Source organism: Ptychodera flava, chromosome 4, assembly GCF_041260155.1.
Source record: "Ptychodera flava strain L36383 chromosome 4, AS_Pfla_20210202, whole genome shotgun sequence".
NCBI classification, from domain to species: domain Eukaryota; kingdom Metazoa; phylum Hemichordata; class Enteropneusta; family Ptychoderidae; genus Ptychodera; species Ptychodera flava.
Genome location: NC_091931.1, coordinates 30,013,196 through 30,032,789, shown reverse-complemented (window position 1 = coordinate 30,032,789; position 19,594 = coordinate 30,013,196). Strand labels below are relative to the sequence as shown.

Here is a 19,594-nt window from a genome sequence, read left to right as displayed (position 1 = left end):
TGACATTACCTTGATTTGCCCTTGACACTGTCCTGTGAAATCCATGATATTGTACCAACCACAGATCTGTTTCAAACCAGCCAGTAATGGTGCCAGATCAACCGATACAAATCCCAACACCCTGTCACTGCTTTTGTCTGAAATCACAAAAACGGAAGATATACATGTATGAACAATCATGATTGGAATGCTTCATTTATTTGTTACGGAATCTGAATATACATGTATACATGTAAGTATTGTAAGGAAATCACCACAGATTTAATGAGAGGGGTTTGAATAGACTACAAGACAACCGTATTCCACATACCTGGACTTTGGCTTGTCATTCTGCTGGGCGACCGATGCCAAACTTTAAACACCAAACTCTGAAATGTTGGATATCCAAATATTGGAATCATAACAATGAAGATGTTCACATGAGGATATGCTTAATATGAAGTTCAAGTACAACAGAAAGTACAACACATATTTACATTCTATGACCAGAGGTTGGAAGTCGTACAAAAACATGTATACAAAATAGATGAGGTGACCTGGTGAGTTTTATTGGCAATACTCTACCAGAATTTGCACAAATATTACGTATATATTGATGATAATGCATTAAACACCAACTGTGTGTGAAACCATGCAGTTAAAACAACCAGAAATAATTTAAAGCTTTTGTGAGAGAATGGTCTATGAGTATCATATAAGTGAGATTGCTACGGTCTTTGGGTCAACTTAATGTACATGTCATATTCTACAACTTTCTGACTTAAATGCATTCACTGTGTGTACACGCATGACTGAGAGGCATTCATTCTATCTGAAATCAAGGACTTACGTTATTTTCGATGTCATTTCTCGTTATCTTTCTCTCTTCTTCATGTTCCCACACAGGGCAATCATTACCCTCCACCACCGGAGTGTGAATGAAATCTTCACCGGCTTTGTATGTGACATAGCAGTTTGGTTTGCAAGTTTTTGATCTGTGAAATGACAACAATGAATCCTGTGATGGCATTCCTCCTGGTCTGCGTCAGTGACACAGGCAAGGCTGTGAGTGTCACCAATGAAAAGTACCGAGTACAGGTATCAACATCATAGTCAGCAACATAAATATACAAATTGATTAACCCTAACGCAGGTTCAAAGGTCATAAATTTGCAACACTTCACTATTTACTCCAGAATACACCATACATGTATATATCATTCCAATTCAGATTCTGAGTAAGGCAGGCTTCAATTATGATAAAGAACAGGAGTCATTTGAGACACACACAGTGTTTGCTGTCAGTTTCATTCATGAAACTTACTGACACATGTGTAAAGGCTAGCTTCATGTATAAATATGATGATGAAATGTGTTGTCATTGGACATGAACATTGGCATGTGACTACTATGGATCAGTGCTGATCAAATACAATGGTGAATCAACTCAACTGGAGTATCTAATCCAGCCCTATTTCTGTTGGGCTGAAGGTAAAGTTAAACTGCACACAAAATTCTTACCTTCCCATATCCATGACAAGTGGCAAATGCATGGCCCTTTCAACAGACACCTTCATAGCAATGGGCCTCCTCCTCTCCTTCTCTTCTTCCTCCAGTCTTTTTCTTTCCCTCTCAATCTCCATCTCTCTCTCCCTGGCTGCTATCTCCTCCGATGTCAGTTCATCTTGTGCAGAGTCACTGCTGATTGGTTGTCTAGTTCTACCATGTCGTACACTGTCACTATGACGACTCATCTGGATGTCTTCATCCTCATCCTGGTGAAAGATGATAAGATTGGAAACAAAGTTTTCAGTTTTTCATCTATGTTTGGTAGCTTGTTCATTCCAATTCCTTAAACATGAGTCCATCCACTCTATTGAGAATGATGGGAATGCACTGCAAGGGGTGAAGTATGAGTTATACAAATTTTATACAGCCTTCTAATTATTGATAATGCAGCCTAATTTCCTGTGCAGTTTTCATTCTGTGGCAGACTTCACATTACTTACCCAAAGAAACACCACTGAGTAAGTTTACTTCAGAGGAACTTCATGGTACCTGTACGATGTTCCCCCCCCTAACTTTACTCATACGGACATACAGTGTAGCAAAGCTGTACAATTTTATGTGAGTTCTGTTACTACTACCAGTAACAAACTTCTCTATGCGTTTGACCCATGCTTAACCCTTTGAGCGCTGTTATTCTTTCGCGCCAAAATTCTACTGCAACATTTTACCAATTTTTATGAAATTTTTCTGCAATATTTTTGATAATTTTGGACCAAATGGACATTACATTTCATTGGCTGCAGTTTTTTACCAAAATTTTGGCAAAAATCTGAAAAAATTGACAAGAGTATATTTTAATAAAGGCGACAAAAATTGACTGTGGCGCTCAAAGGGTTACCAATTCTGTCATTGCATAAACAATGAGTTGATCCTAATGATTGGATGATCTACAGCTTTGCAAAATATTTATTCATGTACACATGTGATGTTGAGGGCCTTTGGAGATCATTTTCCTACCACGCTGATATATTTATCAGGAGTTTGAATGTTTTTCCTTACCCTGGTAGGATCATATCTGCCTGTGTGTGGTTTCATGTTGATGTGTACTCTCATACATGCTCCACCCATGTCAACAGATCCAGGTTTGAATAACGGATACAAACCACTGTAACAAAACACAAACACATTGAACACATAAATGTGATTATACATTGTGATAATACAATTTTCATTGATGGTTTAGAATTCCTCAATCATAACACATCAAATTTCAAAATTTGATTTATGCAATAAATTTGTAGGATGGTTTGGGAAGGCCCATGCATGTCTCATGTCTTATCGAATACATTAAGTTTGTTATTACATGTATTATTGCATGTATAAAAACAGCATGCAGATATGTGCAAACCAAACATTACACAACTCACATTATTTTCACAGGATGGGATGAAACCACAAGTTATACATCTGGTACATGTACAAAGAATTATTCAGGACCAAAGAATTATTTTGAAGGGTTACAAAGGTGACAAAATTTGAAACAGCTGAACTGGAAAAACTTGAGGATGCAGCACTTACCTGATCCTGTGGTGTTGTCTTCTTTTGTCGGCTAGTACTGACATATCAACATAAGCACAACCAATCAGTTTATCACGGTGTCTTGGTCTGCTATCACTCCTACCAGATGGATCTGAGTTGTAGCTCACCCATAATTGTAATTCTAGTCTTTCTTCCCTGAGATACCTGTTTAGAGAGCAAAATTTGTATTAACTGGAGCAATCAGATAGGTAAAATAGGCATTATGAAATATGAATCAAGAAAGATGTAGTCATACCAGTATGGTACATGTATCAACAATGTCGGGAGTCCAGGGTAGGTGTTTAGGATGACCCCCATTCATTCATGTACCAACCCCCAAACCCCCAACCCCCAGCTGTAAAACATTGTAAAATTTACACTAGTCTTGTGCTTTTCAGGGGATAGATATGCAAGGTCTACAAATTATTGCTGCTTAATGATTCAAACGTCCTTTTTCTCATGTCTGTACAAAGATTGTATGACACAAGTTCAAGTATTTTCCACTTCCAGTCGAGGCATTTCTTAAAGAAAGTGACAGACTTAACGATTTACAAAACCAAGAATAACCATCAGAAGTGTGCAAACAGGTACCCACCATGAGAAGGGCTGAGTTGACTGACAGTGGAAGTTGTGGGAATGTTTCAGATCTACTGCAATATAATCTTCTTCATTCACATCCAAGTAGCAGAGTTTAGAACACAGGGCAGCTGGAAACACAACACAAATTAAATGCTGTAAGTGAGATCTAAGTACATTATTGGCTGAGGTTCGATGAGTTGTACTTAATGTTGTAGCATGTTAATTTCTATGGTTTGTATCAATTTTTATTATGATTGAAAGATTAGCTAAAGTATTTTGCTTTGGAGAGTTGGATTCTGGTTTCCTAGATGATGTAACCAATCTGCCTGAAGTACATGTAGGTTGCGTTTCCCACATTCAGCGCAGGCCTTCTGCAAATAATTCAACTTTTTAAATAAAAACACCCAGCTTGCCATTCTCTATTGGAAAATACATGTATCTGACTGATGGTTTAGATAACTTCACGGGACACACAGTGGTTTATATGGACATGTCATGTCCTTTTGAAGAAATGCAGATTCTGTTTGCAAAGCAATCTTGATCATTCAACACTGTCATCACACAAATATAGTGTGTAAAATGTGCCTTTTTGGCTAGCATGCTTTTCTAGCTAATTTCACCAAAGTCAAGGGTTTGCATGTTAATTCAAGATGAAGCTAATTTGAACATTTTCCTATACTAACAAAGTCAATCAAAGTTGGTCAAAGTGTCCTGTAAGCTAAATTGAAAACCCAATAATTGAGTTTGAATTCCCATTTAGCTACAAAAACATGCAGCTAATTCAAAGTGTTTTACTGTATTCACAGGCTATGATTCCTAGGAAAGGTATTGTGGCTACATCCTGACATTTCTGGTACAATGAAATAGCCACTGACAATACCTTTACTCATCACAATCTTATTTGTGATAATAGATTTTCTCTCATGGATTCAAGGGAGCCTTCATAAAGTATTTCATGTTTACCCTTATTCTTTTCTTTTGAAAGTGTCATCATTCTTCCATTAGTCATTTTTCCATCCTTACGTGTTAAAATATTTAAGGCTGGATTAAAGAAATTCATAGTATTATTAATAACAAAAAACTTTCGCACCTCTATCATAGAACTTGTATCTGATGTAGGCTTTGGTGTACTTATCCAGCTGTTTCTGACCAGCTATCAGTGCACATTTCAATGGAAACCAAGCAGTGTCTAGGTTGATGGACACCTCTGACTCAATATCAGTTATACCATCATCTATGGATTGAGAAAATCAATGTCATCCATACATAATCCAATACATAACAAACTAAGGTAGACAAATGAATGTGCAAAGAAAATATGATGTAACACTTGCTAGTGTTTCTGAACAATTGTCGGTGTTTTCCTGTGGACTCTAAGTTTTCTAGGCTAGCTACATGTTACTTTATGTAATTTGCATTCAAACATTCACACAAATGACACACAAGCTGATATAGTCCACTTTTAATATAACGTGATATCATTTTAACATTAAAATCCAGCAATCTCTAATAACCAGCATAATCCTGTACCAGGGACATACTCATTGTATAGTTACATGTGTACCCGTTTACAAGTAGTGAGGTTAGACATAATCTAGAATGATTGTATTATCTGGTATTTGTTTTCCTGTGAGTGTTAAAGGGGCAGTTCTCAATCCATGGTTCTCCAATTAGTTTTTGTTGACATTGAGCATTTACATGGTGTTAGCCCATTGTTTTCCTTTCAATTTTTTATCATGTTTGTTGGCCAATTTGCTTTTAGATAAAGCTGATAAATGACCTGCCCCTTTAAATGTGTACTGCACTGTGCAGTAGTGCATTTTCGTATGTAAACTTGCAAAGGACTAAAGTAGCATTTTTTTCCTTAAAAGCTGAATGAAAGCTAACAAAAATCAGTTTGATAAATACTCATCTCCACAGAAATTTCAAAGATTCAACAGTTGCAAGGATCAAACACAAACAGAGAAAGAAACAATACCTTTGTCATCCATGAAGTCATCCATATTTTCAATATCCACATCAGGGGACCATCCCACTCCCCTAGCAGCGTGGATCACTCTATCCCTGTCATCGTGATGTGCAAACTTGATGGCAAGTTCAATACCACCGGCGACTCTCTCCAAACCCTTGCTGCCATAAATCTGACTGGCATCTGGACTTCCCTGAGAGGAGACTTTGGGTGCTGCACCGTCCCAGCCAACACTTGCAATGTTCAGTGGATACCAGCCTTTTATACCTAGAGTACAAGCATGGATGGATGCAGAATTTCATTATTCAGTCTCTCTTAAATATTGGGCTGTACCAAAAACCCTCCAAAAGGCTGTTTTTTGGATGGTTATGCCTGTATATTTTAAAATGCACCAATGTACCAAAACGTGACAGATTCACATTGTCGATTTATCTTTTCCATACCTGGATGTCTTAATGTGAATTTGAAAGTAACATTTTTCCTGGTTTGCTTGAGTTCTTTTTTTCCTGACTTTTTTCAAAATTTATTTTTGTACTCCTTCCGCCCATTTGAAAAATTTTGATTAAAGAAAAATTCGACAAGCCTTGTCAAAATGTGTCATCAGTTTTCACTCATGTACTTTTACAAAATATTTTACTCATGGATTGTTCATTTGCGTCAAATAACACAACTCTCTTTTCTAACATTTATCAAAAATTAAATGATACCTGTTTTATGTGTGAGTAAAGCTTCTAATGGAATGGTGGTGGATCCCAGCAAAACATCTCCAGTGCCACTGAACAGCTTTCTACCTGTCATCTTGGTTGTTTCCGTCCCAATGTCTATGTGTCTCACATCCTGCTCTGTGAAAACAACAAAATATGTGAACAATGATACCTGAAACACATGAAGCACTACAGTAAATTTGTCAGCTACTTCTGAAGTTGCACACGTTTACAAAAGACATTGAGAGATGTAACAGATAACACTGAGGTTAGGGACTCATTTTAATGGACTCTGGAAGTTCTTCTCTCTTGAAGCATTGGTGTCGCAGAATATGAACGGTAACATACATGTACATGTAGCATATCATAGTTTAAGGAATGAATGATGAACTATTTTAGAATTTAGAAAGTACATGCAGTACTCAGGTTAGAGGTAGTTTTTCTATTTTTAGTCAATCCATCCGATAGGTGACAGTCCAATTACATGATGAGGTACCCATTACCCATTAACAAAGGGAGAATGAGGAGTAAAGTGCTTTGTTCAAGGACATAACACTGTGCTTTAGTCTTAAACTCAGCATCCTCTGACAGTGAGTTGTTATGCTGGACCATAGACAATAGAGAAATTTTCTCTACTGTCTATGGCTGGACTTACTTGGCCTTGAACTCACCATCTTCCCATAGTAGGTCAAGTACCCTAATCACTGCCCTCAACGAGGGAGTGGAACTTACATCGAAGAGTAGAGGCTCTAATACACACATGTACTGTACCGTAATTGAGTGTAGTCATTTTCAAACTAGCTTGAATTATTCACTGAAGAAAGATCTGGGATGGGTGGGGGAGGTAGAAATTATTGTCTTGGCAGTACATAATTAACAACCACAAAGTGAGTTTGGGTTAATTTTTTTTAATACCTGGTCTAAAGCCTGGTACTTGGTGCCAGATTTGGAAAGTAACTTCGGCTGTTTCTAGTAACTCAGCAAGACTCAGTACATCATGGTGAGCTTCACTCCACAGCAATGGACTTGGAAAGTCCATGTGATATGAGAAATCAGGTGCAAATGTCCTGGCCACTGTTCTGGTGATTCTCTGATCCTGAAATGACAAAAGATATTATCCAAGTCATGTCTAGAGTTGTACATTGTTTTAGTAACTACCTTGAGAACATACAATATAACAAGGGGCAAAAAAATTCTGAACAAGTCGGTGTTCTATCATCTGTGAAGTCACTTCTATCCATATAATCATTTTACAAAAAAATATTTGTTAGCTTGTTGGAAGCAAGACTCACCTCTTTTGTCAAGAATGAGAGTTGGACTTTGACATAGGCATTGACACCAACTTCTGACGCATACTGCATACCAGCATCATGTCTGGCGAGTGCAGTGGCTGCAGCCTGTCAGAACAAAATGATGATTGCAATTATTTTGATGAACTTCATAAAAGGATGTTTATGAAAGAAAGGGACAAAATTAGGAATTCTAGGTTTCAATCTTTTGGTATTTATCATTTACACAGATACTAAATGATTACCCTGATTGAGCTATGATTGTTAAAATTGCTACAAATGCAAAGCTTCAATAGTATCACTCTTGAAGTGATCCTATACATGTAGCTGCATTGTGAACATACACTCCAAGAAAGAGCACCATACATGTAGATACTCCTAAGTAACACTAGTTTAACCCTTTTCCTGCCAGACAGTATCACTTCCCCGTCAGCCAAGTCAGTAAAAAGCGGTATTGAGCCAAAACATGACGTATTTTCACCCACTTGGCTTGGTCTGTTAAAGCATCTTTAGTCCAAAAAAATCAAGTTGACAGTATTTATGTTTTCAACAGCTTTCAAATGTACAGTATTATGTTAAAGTGGAATGTTGTGTTTGATTATTTTAACCATTTTGACCTGGTGGTGAAATATGGACTTGGCAGGAAAAGGGATAAAGGCATCCTACAAATTTGAGACACAGCATTTGTTTAAATCAAACTACCTGACAGTGTGCATTATTTACAACAGGTCATGTAATATCAGCACAGCTAACATGTAATCAATATCAGATATACTGGACATACAGTACTTGCCTTGTCTGGCTTGTGCGAACATTAAACATCATGAAGTACATCACAGAAGATAACATGAGTAAAGGCTGAACACACCACAAGACAACCTATGCTATCATCTATAAAGAGAACCACTAACCTTTAAACCGCACGCTCTCAGTATTCCCACAGATATACAGACTTGTGCTCCAGTCATTTTATTGGCAATGCTAGACTGGTGTGTTGATGACAGGTTTGGTATGACAGATGTCTTGTAATTGATGGTGACATCAAGAAGACCACCATCCTTAAGCTGGAAACAACAATGGATAAACAGTAAACTGGTGTTATTTCAGTCATCATAAATATTATGAGCTGAACAAACAACAAGGTATTTATGATATGCTCGCAATCACAAACAAGAACTTTATATATTTTGCATAATTTCTCTGCATGATTTTAAATGATTCTGTGTAGTACAAAAATACAGGAAGAGTGCATGTACACGTATGCACTCAAGCAATATCCTCATGTATCACCTGTTGCTATGGGTCTGGTAAGTGAAGTGTTATCAGTCACAAATGAATTTCACTGAAATTGTCATAATAATGTCACCTCAATGCAGTGCTGATGGAGAAAGTTGTAGGATAATAGGTTGGACCTGAAATAAAATGAGCTGATAGTCCTGTAATAGTATGAGCATGCATGTGATGATCACTCTTTTACTCTGGATTGGCTCAACTGATCAACGCAAGCAAGCAATACTACCAAGTTCATTGCAGACCTTTTTCTCTATTACCTTGGCGCTTTGTTCAGGATCACGTTCACTGTCACCACTCATCATCTGCATTGTCAGTGGTAATGAGAATGTCTGTACGCTGGGTTCACCTCTCTTCTGCATTGTAACCATGGCACACAGCTTGGCAAGAGGTAGCAAGCCCTGCAAAACAGAGAGCATACATGTTAAAATTTCTTAGTACCTAGAACACACATTTGTTAAAAATTTGTAATTGGGAGCAACCTTTTTTATGAAAACATCATTTTTCTAATACTTAAACATGACTGTACATCTTAAAACAAAACAAGACTACTTGTACGTATAGCTGAAAATACACTCATGATGGCTTGATGACTGATACCATGCGGCTATACAGAAATCTTTACCAACATGAAAAAAATATAGCAACACTGAAACACTGTTTTTATCATGTAGATGGCACATCAATTAAAAAAATAACCTAGCTACCTGAAAATACATGTACACAGTAGTAAAATGGTCAACCATTACAACAAAACAGTAAAAAACACCTCATTCAATGACCAGATACTTAGAAAATCATAAAGTGCCCTACCTTTGCTACTACTTGATCTCTGATGTTTGGATAATAGTATCGACACCAAACTTCAAATGGAATTCCTCCTGCTCCACCTCCAACACCGGCACATGCTGTGTTATAACACAAGGCAATTGTATTATTTTGAAACTTTCAAAAGACAGGAATATGCCATGCTATTGATTTAACAACACAACCTTTGATATAGATTTTTAGTCCATGACAAATCAAGTTAAATTCACCAAAGAATGAAAATATCTATGTCAGTGTAGAATAGTAATACTTTCAGGCCTAAACCTCATACATATATGTACATTGCAATGTAGATGATTCAGGTATGTTTCACAAGATGCTACGACTGAAAAGTGGTAAATTATCGCAACATAAAAAACTTACACAGCCTAAAGGTTTGCAAACTGTGCTCTATCTGTTATGTGGTGGAACTTAGTTTTGAAAATATTCCTTTATTTATTGACAGATGCTGACAGTGAATCAAGTCTGCCCACTTTCAATGTTTCCAATGGTACATAGTTATACAGTGTTAAGTTTTGCAGTTCTTGGGTAATTTTACATGATGTTAGTAGATAAGGGACAAGGAAAAGTGAATGTGTTAGATGTATGAAGTCCAGAGTGGCATCACAAAAAGCTTGTCATGATCATTTCGCCTCGTCCAAATCTTCAAGACCAGCACCCTGATGGTGTCATGGGCAAAAACCTGACACGCAACGACCAGTAAAAGTAAGATTGCAAGACATGCTCTACCTGTGAGTAATTCTCTTTGAACTGGCAAGCCTTGGGGCAAAAGAAGTCTGTGTCTTGTCACATCATGGAATGTTGGGTCAGGTACACACAGGGTAGTGGCTGTTCTGTGGGGAGTAACTGTTGGTGTACCTGGAATGAAGTCAGCAACATTGTCATGAAAAAACTAGTACATGTCTGCAAAACAAATATCAACTGTTTCTGCAGTTGTTCAACTTTCTGCGTATGTTTGATGATAAAAAAGTACAGCTTTGGCTCAATGACCATTCATGTTCACTCTTCATTGAATAACCTCCCAAAATTATGATACACTTTGGTCATGGCCTATTTCTTTCAAGACACGCACCCATGAGGTCACCACGCATTTCTTTCACAATCTCTGTGCATGAGGTAACGGCCTATTTCCGTCACCACTTGAACACAGGAGAACCAAAACTCTACCGCTTACAGTTGGAATGGAAAAAACTGGCTATAAAGCACAGCGCTTGCTATTCCCGCCACCGTCGTCTGTAAAATGGTAGAAAGGTTTCTGAAGAAGTATACAGTTCACATACTACTGGTATATGTATGTCTAACTTTACAGTCAGACCAAAGGACAATAAACCAGTTTCCTTCAAAGATTTGCTGATTTTCAGGACAACTATACACATGACACGTACAACAGAAGACAGTAAAGACAGACTCACCTTGTGATAGTGTGGGTCCTGAATGAGAATCGTGTTGCTGTGTTGGGAAGTGATACTGTATAAAGCAGTCTGCTTCACCCCATACTGCATTCTCTAATTGTGGAAATCCTCTGATGCCTTCAACAACCACTTCAAATGTATGCTCCACTGTGAAATACCATGTCAGAATATGATGTAAGGTTGATTCGAAGTGACAAGTTTTGGTATGATTTATAGAACAAGGGATATTTTTAGTAGTAACATAACAGCTTTCAATGTAACTTTTTTGCAAATCAAGATGAGTTGATACCGAGATTGAAAGTCACTAACTTTAGGAAATGGAAAATGCAATCACAGCACTATTTTTGAGAATATTTATCTGTTGCTTCATCTAATTCAACTGCAATGGCTGAAATCCTAGATCCAATAATGGGTTAAACTTAGAAAAGAACAGTAACTGAGATACAGGCTATTGAGATCATGCACAGACATCTTATAGGACACTTTGGTGAAATAGACAAATACATGTACCTTACCAATACATGTTTTAAATTTGTCCAAATACTCATTGACAGCTGTCTTACCTAATGTGTCACTTTCACCAGGTTGCCTAGATTCTCTGTCTCTGTCATCCGCAATGTCTCCTCTGAAACCAAGTCAACAAATACACAACTTCAGTAAATGGTAATAGAAATACATGCTTGGTGATGTGTGATTAAAGTAGGGGGTGCTATGTAAAACATATCTGATATAAATATTATGTGCTTGATGACAGTCCCAGTGAAATTAGAAATCAAAGACAGAAAGGTTTCCCTACCTCTCTAGGTACTGTTCAGGTCTCTCTGCCCTGACTGGTCCGATGTCCTTATCCAGCTTAATCCTTTGAAGTGCTGAGATCTGTACAAATGGTTATACAAAATCATCATTAGTGGCGTAACACTACAGCAATGAATAGAGAACTTAACACAAGCTTGCATGGGTAGTCTTTAACCAGAGGTGGTTCTCATAGGCAGATATATAGAGATGCGTAAAATAATTTTACTGCTCTAGTACATGACTCCATTCTTTCAGGGGTATATGGACAATATCCTTTCAGTTATAAATTACCACTGACTTGTATGCGTGCTATTCTTCTTTCTACAATATCATTCAAATCCTATGCAGCTCTTGAGATTGTTTACTGAAAATTCTAGTAAAAAGACCAGTTAAGGAAATGTTACATTTACTGCACAACACTTGCAATGGAGATATTTCATGCCACTGATATTTGGGTTAAAATATTCAAGGTCTGATGAGTGTGCATTCTTTTTTTCTCTTGTCATTTTATTGGTCTCACCTGTTCAGTTGACCCCAATGCTAGTACCACTTTCAGCTGTCCAAACTGGGCACCAGTGAAAGGATTCATAATGGGGACGAAGTTATCAACAGCAACCACTGGGTACTACAGATGAGGAATGTAATGAATGAGAAGTTACTGCTGTTAGTGCTGAAAACTACTTCAGTGTGATTGTGACCTCAAAGAGGAAATCCATTTTGATGAGAAGCACAATTACTATTGACTCAAGCTCTGTATTGTTTTCATTCACTCAGTAATAGAGTCCTGTTATTACAGATACTTTTTTACAGGCCATGAACTAGAAACTAACGTAAAAGTATTAAAGTCAAGCCTATCAAACCAAAAACTGAACAGAGAGCGCCCTCTTGAGGGCATCTGAACAAATTACTGACGTACTGTACTTGGATTTCACATGTGAATATTATAGCAACTTCCTGGGGCTTATGATTGGCTATCTGGGGAAAATATGATAATGCATTCTGTCTGTGCTGATGCTATTATATTAGGATCCTAGAAGGTTAAGACTAGACCTGTTCAGGCCAATATTCAGGGCATTTATTTGATTTTCCCCACAAATTTTGTTTGTATGTCAATTGCCACTTCTTGTTCTACTCCCAAAAATTTGTTGAAGCACTCACTATTCAGTATGTCAACACAATGTCAATATGTGTAAAATGCAATGCTACTCTTATTGTCTACATTTGAATTCTAGTCCGGACCAGAATTAACTAGTCAACAATAACAATGCAGTTAAAAACGTGCACAGGCTGAGTTGGCAAGCTGAATGCTCTGTACCTCAACATGCTTTAGAGAGTAGCAAGAGAAACATTGGTGGACATAAATAGAGAAACATATCATCAAAAGTTGCAGCTACTGGCTCTTTAATGAAATTTCTGTCTGATGCTATCTCAAAATATCTTATCCAAATTTATCAGCTGTCGACTGCATCATTTGATATGACTTACCTGTGACCTTAGCAATGTGTTTGCAATCTTCCTATCTCTGAACGACATGTAGAACTGATGCAATGAGATCTTCACAATACCAACCAACTGTAGGATACAAACGCCTCAAATTAGTTGAAAGTTCCCATTGGAATAATCATCATTATTCTTTCAAAAATGCAAGCAAACCAAGCGATATTTTAGAATAAAATGGATGTTTGAAAATAACATTTTAGTAGCCTGATTTTCTGAATGATGAAGGAAGAACACCAAAACAATAAAAGTACAGAAAATTTATAATAATTAACTGCTTCCTTTTCTCAAAGACGTAGACATAAAATTTATGAGTAAATATGTTGACATTCACATCTCTCTGGTGGAATAAGGCTGGATGTAAAACATTTATTTCACGAAAGTACACAAAGCCAGAATATGTGCATTCTGTCCAAATACACAATTACAAAGTTTATGCTTTTATCTATGGTGATATTTGCATACTAGGAAGTCAACAATTTCCTGTACCTGATCATTCTCTGCTGAAGTCTTCTTGTCCCACACTTCAACCACCATGAAGTTACTTCTGGTTCGTTCAAGAAGTGCAGTGGTCACTAAAACTGGAGCAACCTGAAACATACATGTACATGTACATACTAAGCATAACAGTTGCATGTAAAATCAAATGAGATTCGTTTTTCACTTCAGTGTTTTTTTTTACATTTCCAAGGTCTACCAAATACTTGTCAACCCTTTGAATATTAACTCGTTCACCCAACGCGCAACAAACAAGTCTACACTCACCATTGATAACAATGGAGTTCAGCTACAGTGGCGAAAGGGTGAGAGTTAACTGTCAAAATAAAAATTTTGAATTTTTTTAGTATCCTTCGATATGGCATGCAGGAATCTTCCTGTATCTATAAGGTGTCAATTGACACACAAATTTTATCTTTGACTGCGCCATCTGTACGAAGCATGAAATTGCAATTACAGTGAAACTTCATACATCTGTATATGTACATACCTGAATGAAGTCATAGTTTGGTTCTGAAGTACCCCATGATACGCTAGATCTGACCACATCATCACACCAGAACATTCGACACACCAAGTATGTATTACGCACTGTCAAGTCTCTCCCTGGAATTAGAAAAAACCAAAAAAATTTAAGAAACCACAAAAAATACTAAGCAGTGGTGTGTCACTGCCAAAGGTACAGCAGCAATGTTGCAGACAGAGTGTAATTGACTAACAATGGAGATGAGATACTGGCTGATATATACATGTACTGTTGGTATGTAAGTTGGCAAATTATGTTAAATTACAATACCTGCAATTCCAACACCTGGTAGTGGTTTTGGAGCTAACTGAGGTGTTTTGCTGCTGGGTCTGGTTGATGGTACACCATGCAGTGTAATGCCTCTACCTTCCGGTATCATCAGTAATGAATGCAATGTTAGAGGCTGTAATGCATAGGTAAAGAATCATGAACTTCACGATGCATGGAGTTATATCTGCAGTAAACACATTGTTACTATTCTGAAATATATCAAAGTTATCCTAATCTTTATCATGATACATTAAGAGCTTTTGAAAACAATCAACATTCTCACTAGAGTAAATTTGAATTTTTAGCATATATGTATAGCATTTTGTAGTCAGATATCAATTCATACACTTTTAGATATTATCATTTACAGTACAGATATATGGATTGACTGCAAAAATACAGTTTTCTTGACTTTTTAAATCTCCATAGATTTTGTTGGAAACTTTTGCATGCCAGTATCATATGTAACAGACCTCAAACTCGGGGACTTTTGGTTGCTCCATAGCAGAATGTACATATGGTCTTGAAGTCTGCCCCATGCCTGGAAGTCCAGGCACTGTTCTTATCGGCTGTAAGGTTTCCCTGGTCTCCAACTCAGGCCTGCCTGGCATTTCATCAACAGTAGCAATCACCGGTCCCGTCTGTGTTGCCTGGGCTGAACTGCCTTCGGTTTCTGTAACTCCAGCGGGTATGGGTTGTGTCTTCTTTGGTTGCTGGTAGGGCAGCGGTATGATGGTGGCACCTTTCATTTCTGCTACCTTAGTCTTGGCTAATGCCATGGGGAAATCCTTGCTGTCTGACGCCAATTCAATTGAAACCTACAGACGTGAAGACGGTTATTACGTTAACTTTTTTCCCATGACTTTTCTTTGATAAACAATGATAACTGTATCCTAATATTGATGATATTAATCTGTGCCAACACTATCATGGTCTTTCAAACTGTCCAAGTCGCAGTTATAATTAATGTACCAGACATTTTTAACCCTTTCACCACCATGGTTTGTCCCAAATCCATTGTTTCTATGGTAAAGTTGGACCTGTATACAGGGAACTGGGGGTGAAAGGGTTAGGTCAAGTTAAAGGTGAGCAAATTAATTCAGTAGTTGAAGAGCATATCAGTTCAGTGATCCTAGAGTCTACTTTGCAAAGTCAGTATACATTTTTATATTACTAATGTACCAGTTTTCACTTGTCCGACAGACCAGCGGACTGGCAACTATGTTACTCAGAGTAAAACTTTCAGAGGTCCAAGAACCTTGCCCAATGGATTTGCTCACACCTGCACATATACAATGTAGTGTTGTTTGAATTTATTTTCAAATTTAAAAGTAATGCAACGTGACTAACATTCACAGAAAAAACTTTCATCCATAGGTTTTGGACAAGTTATGAACTGTTACTTCATCAAAATCAAAGAATAACAGCACTACAACTTACATTTAGTCCTCCAACGTAGGGATATGTGGTTTTTCCTTTCGACACATCAGAGTCTGATGGGATGTCACCTGACAGTGATGATCTGCTGTGAGTTGTAGATGATGATGATGACCCTCTGGCTTTGTCCCGCACACCTAGCTCCGCCAATATGGTGAGATTATCAGAGAGAAGTATGGAACGCAAGGGTAAACTGCACACTCCCAGCTGTGTAGGCTGCAAATCAAGGCACAATTTACATTAGTATTTGCTAAATATATCCAGTATTTTACAAGTTTTCAGTTTCAGTGATTTGGGTAATATTATCATATAAACACTGCAGTATTTGCTTCAGGGACAAGTTTTCAAACTCTCAAAAATCAAACAATTACTGACACAGTCGACAGCTTGTGTGGATTTACTTTGAAACTTGTAAGGATAATTAAGTTTTCACTCTAAGTGTCTTTGTACAAATCTGAAATCAATCTTTTTCTCACTGAATTAACAAAGGAAATTCCAGCAATTTAGAATTTGATGTACAAGTATATTGAGGAAATTTGCTTCACTATGCTCATGACCTTTATTTACAACTATGAAAGAAAACAGTCTTAATTCTTTGAATGCAAAATGCCTCAAATGTATATGTATGGGTTCTTATATTCTTCTTGGCAAGTTTTTGGAAAAGGATCTGGTGTATTTTTCCTTTGTTTCTCAGAGAATTGAATAGTAGCAATATGGTTCAACATTTGAGAAAAAGACAAGGATTTTCAGTGTAAATATACCTTTTATTTTTTAAGCAATATCAGTCAATTCAAATATGGTGAACCTGTTTTTATATTAATGAAGAATTAGTATTCTGTAATATACTTGGGAGTGTAGAACTTACTGATTTCTGGCCTGGTGATTTTGAGAACACTTTGAAAACTAATAACTGTTTCCACCACTTGTCCACTGCAGTGCCATCAAAAAGCACTGGAAATACAGATCTGTGGTTGAATGCCACAACTGGAGAAAAAAAACACAATATATTCTTTAGCCCATGTATGCTCACACTCAACCAACAATAGGAGGTAGAAGCTCTGACGTACTTCTTTCTCAAGGGTACATGTATTTTGTCTGTTTTATCACACCAATTTCCTGTTCTACACGAAATCATACACATAGACTTGCCAAAAATTCAGCTAATGAACACAACTTTGCATACAACCATTTGTTGTTGTGGAATGTTGAATTGTTGATTTGTCGTATCACTCTACCTACCTCCATCTGAAGACACCTTCTTGGAAGCAACTCTCATGACCTCTGTTGCCATGGTATTTGGAACGTCTTTATCTCTTGAGGTAGCCACGACTGGGAACTGATACTCAACAAAGTATGTTCTGAAACAAAGAAATTTTACTTGCTAGTACCAATAATGCTGATCCATCAGGGTTCTCCATAAGGGGATTTTTAAGGATGGGCCACCCCTCTGTTTTTGGAGTGATCTATTCACATGTTGATAATTGTACAAAAGAATACATTTTCACAACAAAAGGATATGCAAATTATAAATTTTTATGTAAATTAGCAACAGATAGTTTTTCCAAGCCCTGCAAGACACTGTACATGTAGAATTTGGATACTCTGCACAAGTTCTCTGGTACTTTATGAGTACCTTATCACCATCAGAGGTCAGTAAATCAGTATTATTTTCTATGGCAGATATGGGGAAGAGAGAGGAGAAAGGGTAATCATGCACAGTGTGAAGTTAACAGGTTTTTCATTTGTAAAGGTCACATACAGGTAATTTAAATCACTTTTGGTGAAAACTAGCTGTGTATAGGGTATTTCTCACAAACTCCAAGTTATGTGCGGTGGTTCATCATGATCTAGTTACTCACGCTGCTTTCTTTGACTTGGATGGAGATGGTCTTGGTGGTTTTCCTTTACCCTTGGTCTTGGTCTTTCCCTTGACTGGTGTTGACAGTATGGCAGAAGGGTCAAGTTTCAATGTATCTACCGTGACCCTTGCTACATGAACTCTGCCAAGTAATGTCAACCTTTCCACACTCATGCCTTCAATCTTGCCATCATCGTCATCTGAAATGGACAAGGTCAGTTGTGCAAATGTTGATAAAAATTTCCATATCACACTGTACCTTCATGTAATGTGTCGTAAGCTAGTATAAACAACAGCCCTCAGCCCTGACCATCATCAACTGTCAAAACAAAAAGCTGAAAAACCATAACTTGAAAAGACAGATATGCTCTGTATGTTTCATTTATGTCTCAGAATCAATGGTAAATTGATTGTCATTACATTACCCTACTTTCTTTGGTTTGGATGAAGTGTATATAGGTGACTATCCTTTACCTTTGGTAAGCATACAGTACACAAGGTTCTCTGTAGTAACTGCCAGAGATCTAAGACCTAGTGATTTGTTACGTTTTGTGCCGCCACATGGAAAATTCTGGAAGGCATATGGACAGAGAGCATTCTCTGTCTGTACACTTTCTCTATGGAACTCCTTGCCATCTGAAATTCCTAATGCTAGTTCTGTTGACTTTTTAAAGAGTGATTTAAAGACTCACCTTTAAATGAATATTATATATTAATTTTTTTGAAAGGTCACCATTTGTTTGTGACCAACGGTTTTTTACTATCTGCTTTTAATTCTGTAGAATTTTATTAATAAATTTTAAATTTTGACTGCTTTCTACTCCGTAGAGTTTCATCATTATGACCATTTTAACAATGTAAATTTGTTTTTTCCAAATTTTGACTGTTTTTTAACTGTAAGTTTCATCTCTTTAGTCTTTGCTTGTATTTATCAGTTCGAGTAAAATGCACTGAAACATACAATATGTAGTCCATTTTAAAGAAATAAATATTAAATACTATTATCAACTTGAAAAAAAAAACGCTCAGCTGTGTTTCTCATGAAAATATCTAAACTTTGAGACTCTCTTCTGAAAAATCACAGACAAGATTTTGTTTTCAAAGATACAAAACTTAGTAACATTCCATTATGAGAGACAACACAACTTGTTCAAACAAAGTATGTAAAGCCAATACATTGTAAAACCTTAGGGTCAAATTTTTATTCCTTTGACGAAACAGATTTGTTGACAGACCTTTGTGTTCGTCGTCCATTGGTCCATCAAACGACACTCTGGATGTACTCATTGCATCTGATTCACTGTCACTTCCACTCATCTGTCTCCTGCCTAGTTTGGACTTCACAACATCTGGATCAGTTTCTTTCTCAGGGGTGTCTTGACTTCTGATGGATGACCTTCTTGATGGTGGTCTCTGTCATTGAGATGATGCAATAACCAAAGAAAAGAGTCAAATATGTGAATTCAAATCAGAGTATCTTTGAGGGAAGCCTTGTTATGCTGGTATACTGAGAGCAAGTTACAAATATGCATACATGTACACCCAACAAAAATTAACATTGGTCTGGACACAAAAT

The 19,594-nt window shown here is 37.1% G+C and overlaps 1 protein-coding gene across 1 annotated transcript in view; it reads right to left on the bottom strand.

The window, feature by feature from the left end:
* LOC139131436 (C2 domain-containing protein 3-like) overlaps positions 1–19,594 on the bottom strand; it is a 37,961-nt gene that overhangs the window by 8,752 nt on the left and 9,615 nt on the right. Inside the window, exons 12-41 of the mRNA XM_070697472.1 lie at positions 19,254–19,431; positions 18,020–18,218; positions 17,400–17,518; positions 17,026–17,144; positions 16,164–16,376; positions 15,197–15,541; positions 14,724–14,856; positions 14,418–14,533; positions 13,919–14,020; positions 13,418–13,504; positions 12,453–12,557; positions 11,934–12,013; positions 11,701–11,762; positions 11,138–11,284; positions 10,455–10,583; positions 9,711–9,805; positions 9,158–9,298; positions 8,519–8,671; positions 7,611–7,715; positions 7,234–7,414; positions 6,322–6,456; positions 5,624–5,881; positions 4,736–4,879; positions 3,662–3,773; positions 3,067–3,231; positions 2,548–2,653; positions 1,501–1,754; positions 830–974; positions 311–368; positions 10–137 (exon numbers count right to left, since the gene is read on the bottom strand). Of these exons, the coding sequence (XP_070553573.1) occupies positions 10–137; positions 311–368; positions 830–974; positions 1,501–1,754; positions 2,548–2,653; positions 3,067–3,231; positions 3,662–3,773; positions 4,736–4,879; positions 5,624–5,881; positions 6,322–6,456; positions 7,234–7,414; positions 7,611–7,715; positions 8,519–8,671; positions 9,158–9,298; positions 9,711–9,805; positions 10,455–10,583; positions 11,138–11,284; positions 11,701–11,762; positions 11,934–12,013; positions 12,453–12,557; positions 13,418–13,504; positions 13,919–14,020; positions 14,418–14,533; positions 14,724–14,856; positions 15,197–15,541; positions 16,164–16,376; positions 17,026–17,144; positions 17,400–17,518; positions 18,020–18,218; positions 19,254–19,431 (4,314 nt within the window). The remainder of the gene's footprint in view (positions 1–9; positions 138–310; positions 369–829; positions 975–1,500; positions 1,755–2,547; positions 2,654–3,066; positions 3,232–3,661; positions 3,774–4,735; positions 4,880–5,623; positions 5,882–6,321; positions 6,457–7,233; positions 7,415–7,610; positions 7,716–8,518; positions 8,672–9,157; positions 9,299–9,710; positions 9,806–10,454; positions 10,584–11,137; positions 11,285–11,700; positions 11,763–11,933; positions 12,014–12,452; positions 12,558–13,417; positions 13,505–13,918; positions 14,021–14,417; positions 14,534–14,723; positions 14,857–15,196; positions 15,542–16,163; positions 16,377–17,025; positions 17,145–17,399; positions 17,519–18,019; positions 18,219–19,253; positions 19,432–19,594) is intronic.